The following is a 6,965-nucleotide window of genomic DNA, read 5'->3' as shown; positions in this document are numbered from 1 at the left end:
TTTTTTAAGTGATTTGGTGGGGCACACGATTCAAGTTGTTACCTTTGCTAGGGTGGAATAGAGTGATTGAGATACACAAAAAAAAAAGAAAAAAAAAGACCAGACCATTACACCAACCGGAATAAATTCAATAAAGTCGACCACTGGTGCCCTTGTATATGCCAGTTGTGTTGACCTAGAGTTAGGTTTATCGACCACTGGTCCCCTTGTATATGCCAGTTGTGTTGATATTAGTCACCTTGGGAGAGGCCTTCAAACATATATGGAAAACACCGTTCACTTTTAACCATCTCTTTATCCATCGTCTTAATCTTTCCATGTGATTGATTGACTCCGGTTATGATGTACAGAAACTATCTGAGTAGAGCTCTGTCACTTATATATGAATTTTAGTATGCTGAGTGCAAACTCGTGTACAACAATTGGAATTTCGCATCAGGGTACTTCCTCCTGTAGTCAATGAGAGTATGCCAACCAATGAGATTCTTTAGTTCCTTCCAAGGTTCTGCGTAGATAGCTAGGGTCTGGAGTAAAGGTTTTGTGGGTACACCTCTGGTAAACCCTTCGGAGACAAGACTCCGCCGCTAGGGCCACCTAGCGGTTTAACGGCTTGCTGCACGTGCTAAGTATAGTCATTTTTATTTTGTAGTTTTGATTTGCTCGAGGACTAGCAAATAATAAGTTTGGGGGTGTTGATAGACGCATTTGTCTGTCTAATATGTCTCAATTATATGTATTGTTAGTGCTCAATTTTGTATTTATTTTGTGTAGGTATTTATAGAGAAATAAGCTCTTGCGGCAAAATTGGGTGGAAAAGTGGTGTTTTACACTCCAGGATAAAGTACTAAAGACACCCCAGAAATGCACCGGAAGCACCCCAAAAATGTGCCGGAGAAACCCCATAAAAATTACTATTTATGCCCAAAAATTACTATTTGCACCCCATAAGGCAAGTGCTAAAGGGAAACCCGTACAGGATTATGGGGGGGACATCTTCTTTTCAAATTCAAAAAAACCAATTTTGGCGGGAAAACATTTCACTTCACTGGCAGAATTTCGATCGAATGTTTGCAGGAGTTTTTGTGTGATTCAATCGCTGAAACTTCATGGGTAGTTGTGATATGTCCTAACAGAGCTAGTATGGGTGTTTGTTTCGATCAAATTTGGTTGGATAACCTGGTTTAATCCAAACAGGGAGTTGGAGGAAAAACATGAGCTTGCACGAGTTGTGAGGAATTTAAACGTGTATTGCACGTGCTTGGAAGAGTTGATCGATATTCTGGAGCGTGAAGAAGGTATAGAAGGAAAGAAATACAACTGCAGACGCGTAGGAAAACGATTTTTGGAAACAATATATTTTCGAGAATAAAAGAAATTATGGGATTAAATAAAGAGATTTTGGGAGATTCAATGTTGCAATGATGTATAAATAGGTTCCTAGGATCACATAGAAGGGGGGACGGAGAGTTTGAGGTGGAGAGGAGAGCTCAGGAGGCATGAATCAAGAGTTTTCAGAACTCTGTTTATGCTGCTGCACCAAGAACACGAAGAACAAAAGACCACCAGAGGCAGTCGTTCATGCTACAGTGACAACGACAGCCACACGAGGGTCGCAGAGATACAACAACAACAGTTCTTTTTTATCGTTCTTTGTAAGAGTGTTTTGCAACAATTATAAACGTTGCAAACACCCGATTTTCATTATTTTCTCTCCATTTCATCTTTGTAAACAAATTTTGAGCACGAATCAATATTTTGAGCAAGTTTACACAATGATGAGCTAAACCCATCCTTTGGGGCGACGGAGGAAGCTATATCGCCAATGAAATGTGGTAATCTCTATTTTATTTAATTTATGCAATTATTATATGATTATTTTCCTTGATAAATAAATAGATAAATGGTTTTTGTTAAACAATTGTTATTTCAATTGATGGAGCATGCTAGCCTAGGGTTTTGATGTCCCATACTTTCGATTTACAATTGTTATTTCTAAAAAATCAACTTTTGCAATATTAAGAATCAATTTGAATGAAGGATTTTCATAATTATGATTAGAAAACATAAATCACTTTGATATTGGTAATTAGTGGAATCCATAGCCCCATTCTTCTCCATATTTTTCATATCACTTTTATTTAAGTTTCCTATATTTTTATTTAAAATTAAGTCTAAAATCTGCTTTCACAAGTCTTGAACGAATCTTATCATTACAACAACTTTGAAAACACATCATTGTTCTGTGAAGAAGTCTCATTAGAAGTAGATCTAGTAATTGAATCATCACCAATCCTATGACGCTTTCCAAGTCTGCTATCTTCCTCCATAATCAATCCTTCTTCAATAATCAGAGAGTTCAAATTAATGACTTCACCATCTTTTGGGGTAGTGAAGACCTTTGATTTGGTGAACTTCTTTTGATTCTTTTTAATAGCAGGAGTCTGCACTGCAACAGCCTCAATATTAGGCGCAACCATAGAAATATTTGTACGAATATTGTTGACCTTCCCGACAAAGTAAGGCTTCTCATGAGCTTTCTTCAAATAAATGGAAGCATCCTTACATACTTCTTTGGAATGATTGATAATATAACATTCAATACATATGCTTTTAGGTTGGCGCTCAAAAAAGTATTGTTGCCACTTAGAAACACCAGCATTGGTGGAACATTTAACACCTCTTCTTAATGGCATTGATAGATTAACATTAACACAAACTTTTACGGGGACACCATCTACAGGAATTGCATCTTTCGGTTCTATAGCTATTACTTCTCCAATAACTTGACCTATTTTGGTAACTGAGGTAACATTCATATGTTCTGGAAGTAAGTAATTTAGCTAAATCCAAAACAGCTGAAATCCCCAATGTTTTTCCGTATAAACCATACTTGGAATATAATCATACACAACCAGAAGATGTTTATTAATGCTCCATGGTCTTTCCTCGATAACCTTGTTGAGCAAATCCCAATTGTTGAACTTAAAGATCATCAAGTTAGGTTCTATCTCGACGATTTTTAAATCATCCAGAGTAAGGAAAGGCCAGGTGAAAGTAGTTCCTCTTTCAACCATGTCATAACTCATCCGTCCTTCAATGATAATCTTCCCAATAGCGCTAGCTTCCCATTCATCCTTCTCTTCAGCTTCTTTGTTCTTTTTCTTGATGACAATAACCTCATTAATGTTTCCCAAATCAATAGTAGCTTGCTTAAACTTGTTAACTAGATCAGTGACTTGACTGGTTTTGCCATCTTCCATTGAGAATAAAAATTGATGAAAACCTACCTCTACACAGTTGGAGGAATTCACTCGGTGAAAAGTTTTATGATAAGAAGATTGGAAATAGCTAGGTTTTATGAGATAATCAGAATTAATATTTAGAGGGTATAAATGGGTAGGAAAAATCTCATTGTATAACTGCAGATAAAAATCAAACCGATAAGTATGGCAACAATATATTTTGAGGAATTTACTGGGTATAGAAAGGTCGTAGCTGTCCATAGTAAATAAGAGCATCAAAAAAAGGCAATTGAATAACTGCACGATGTTGACTCTGTGGAATTTGAAATTTTTTGAATTGAACAAAGAGCCGGATGAACTGTCACCTAGTTCTGACGAGTTGTAACCGATTTGAGACTTCTTTAACATAACACCATTAGCAAAAGCAATGAATCCAATCTTCTTTGAACTCCTAAGCAAAAGCTTATTAATAAACTCATCAAACTTTGATCACAACAACAAAAAAGATAAAAGCCATTAGAGAAAAATCAGAAAGCAAACACAAAATAGGAAATCATAAAAAATTAGACAACCATGAAAGAATTTATAAAAAATTACCAAAAAGATGAAAGAGCCTTAGCAGTCTATCAAATTAGATTAGAAATAAGTCAAGACATAAAAAATAAATGAAAGATTAAGATTATCAAGTTAGGGAGATGCAGATTTAATGTTCTTAATTTGGTGTATGCTATCTTTTCCTTAAAAGCACAAGTCTTTTGAGTCAAATATGCATCTTGGAAGAAAAGATTGGTCGGAGGATATATCAAAAAGGAATGAACAACTATCAACTTTCATAGTGATATTGTAGGAAGAAAACTTTGATCCTATTCGGAGAGTATAATAAAGATATACATCCCGTTTGACTTTTACTCTCAGTATCTAAACATGTTCTTAACTTTTTATTTCTGACTTGTGAAAACTGCTTCTACTTTCAGTTATCAACCAAGTCATTTAATGCTTTGAATTTTTAAGTTACGTACCACCTAATGTGTCATCGGGCACGTTAAGCAATTGCACCTATGGGACATTGGGACCTATGGTATTAGACTTTTGGTTGCTTGGGTCTTGTGTCATTCGGTGAGTTTTCTGGCCCATGTTCTCTTTTGCCCTTGATGAGTGGCCCGACCAACTTCAAGATTGCTAATTGGAGTACCAAATTACCCGGGGGTGTACCAAAAATTAAAAGAGACAAAGCATCTTTAACCTCTAGAATGGTACTCCCTTCGTACCACATATATAGACGGAGAGGCCAATTTTCTTAAATTAAGAAATCTTTTTTGATTTCATAAATATCTATATCTTTTCCTGTTTTCTTTTTAATTGTATTTCCAATGTTAGAAACATGTACCAATTATAATGAATAGAGATAGTAGAAGTAAAATATGGTTTTGAAATTTTTGCACTCCACGAAAATGAAAATTGCGCTTACATAATAGGTACGAGGGAGTACATCTCCAAGCAAATTAGTAACTCCCATCAGCAGCCATGCAAATCGATTGAACCACAAACACAAAAAAAAAATTGTGAAAAGAGAACTTCAGCAATCAATAAAACAAACAAACACAAAATCCTGCGGATTTGGTCTAATATATGATAATCGAACTTGGTGTTGCCAAGATCAGGATATAATATGACTTGATTGCTAACGAATCTTTGTTGATCAAAATGACTATGAAAATAGAATATGCCTTATTCCTAATCAAACACCAGAAGAAGAAAAAGAAGAAAAAAACTCCGTTAATCTACTTTTCTTTTCATTTCCCCCAAAATTTATTGGCTTTGAGACAATATTACATCAAAGACGACACCACCAAAAACAATCAAATACTACACTAACCATAATCATCGAAGACATTCAGACAGCAGCACCAACTTCTCTAAGTTTAACAACAAGTTCACCACTTAAATGCAATGCCATCAAACTTTCTAACCCACCAACTCGTCCTCCTCCTACATACACCACTGGCCCAACACCACCTCCACTACCACCACCACTATTTTGTGTCGCCGGTAATGAGCTCTTCATCTCATTTTCTTCTAATTCTATTACAGTCGGATTAGCACCTAATGTATATAACAATCTTTTCATTACATGACACATACAACATGATCTTTTACTAAAAATGATCACTTGATTCTCTCTAATTAATCGCTCGATCCTCTTCTCCGCCGATTCTTCTACGTCTATCGTTAACGCCGTCTGGTTGTTACTATTTGAACCACCATTCAACTCTATCCCTAAGCCAAAGCTTCCATTCTCTCTTCTCATCTCTCTCAGACTCTCTCAAAAGCTTTGAAGAGAGACCAAGATTTCAAGCTTTGTTTATGTTGGTGATTTTTTATAAGGGTACCATAAACTGATCAAGTACAACTCGGGTTATTATATTACATTGCCGTCGAACCCGATGTTGGATCTAGATTGTTGAGTTTTTAAGTCAACGGCTGTTATTTGATTTATAGAGTCGTACATGTTTGATCTAATGGTGATGTCAGCGTGTAAAGTGGAGGGGCATGATGACGTAATAGCAAAATTATTGCAAATGCTGACGTGGTAAAGGCAAGTGGCAGAATGGGGTCCTTGAGAAAAGTGCGCGTCAGACAAAGAATCACACGTCATCTTGGCGTAATCAGTTCCCACGTGGAAGTACTTCTAACATTTTTACTTTGACCTTTTGGACCTTAGTGGTACACGTGTACGGTTAATGTTTGGTTGTAATGTAGATGGTGGGTTTAAACAGATGACAGCGTGGATTTTGTCGTATTATTTTTTCACCTCCTGCACTTGTGGAAGTGGTGGACACCCACCAACCATTATGTGTGAGTTTTGGTTGCTTGTTGTCCGTTTATGGTGCCTCTTCATTAGATTATGTCTGCCATGCACTGAGCCACCCAAAGATCTTCTCGACAAATCAAATCAATAATTCATGCCATGTTTTCTAAATTTTTTAGGTATGAAAATTTGGTATTCACTATTCCAAAAGGTATGAAAGTTAGCTAAGGACCTAAGGTTCGTGCTTGCCATTAGGTTTTATGCGACCCCGCAGGTGCTTCAAGTCCAGGGATATTCTCGTGGCAACTGCCATTAATTGTTGGGTAATTCTGGACGGACAACACAAAAAACAACTCTGAATTTGAAACGATATACCTCAATGGAGGGTCATGAAAAAAATAAATAAATGCAAGTAACATTCGATTTTTCTCACTCCATCGCAGTTTTCAGCTCATTTGCATTTGCTTGACACACCATTGTTTGCACACCGTGCAGTATATGTACCATATCGACTAACCAAGAGGTGTTGTGCGTGCCAACTTGTCTGTCGACTGATCAATCGGCAAATGGATGAATTGTTTGAACCTCCTTAGTTTGTGGGGTTTTTCGGTTTTTTCTTCTTCTTTTTTTCTCTCTCGATAAATGTTCAGGGTTCAAGATTCCCCTCCCTCCATTTGGTGGCTTGCTCTGATGTTGTTTTTGTAATTAATTTCTTTCTTAAAATATTTCTTATTTACCGAGCAAAAAATAAAGAAATCGGCAAATGGATGTGAATGATTCATGTTGCTTTTACTTGGCATCGTGTGTCACTGATAATCGGCAACAATGTTGTTTTGCAATATTTTAACCCTTGAAGAAAGAAAAAGAGAAACGTTTTGTCGGATGGAATCTTCTCTTATGTTCCTCCGCGGAGA

General features: G+C 36.5%; 1 protein-coding gene across 1 annotated transcript; it reads right to left on the bottom strand.

Annotated features, from left to right (window-relative positions):
- Window positions 1-5,002: 5,002 nt before the first annotated feature.
- LOC113353386 (glutaredoxin-C6-like) lies at window positions 5,003-5,585 on the bottom strand. Its single transcript, XM_026597005.1, has one exon. The coding sequence runs from the start codon at window positions 5,548-5,550 to the stop codon at window positions 5,137-5,139; it is 414 nt and encodes a 137-aa protein (XP_026452790.1). The 5' UTR covers window positions 5,551-5,585; the 3' UTR covers window positions 5,003-5,136.
- Window positions 5,586-6,965: the final 1,380 nt, after the last annotated feature.

The sequence above is a fragment of the Papaver somniferum genome, chromosome 2 (genome assembly GCF_003573695.1).
Source record: "Papaver somniferum cultivar HN1 chromosome 2, ASM357369v1, whole genome shotgun sequence".
Classification (NCBI taxonomy): Eukaryota; Viridiplantae; Streptophyta; class Magnoliopsida; order Ranunculales; family Papaveraceae; genus Papaver; species Papaver somniferum.
The sequence above is the reverse complement of the archived record's forward strand: the minus strand, read 5'-3'. Positions and strand labels throughout refer to the sequence as shown.

Coding starts and splice junctions, on each gene's coding strand:
- LOC113353386 (XM_026597005.1), bottom strand. CDS start 5,550: ATGAGAAGAGAGAATGGAAGCTTTGGCTTAGGGATAGAGTTGAATGGT.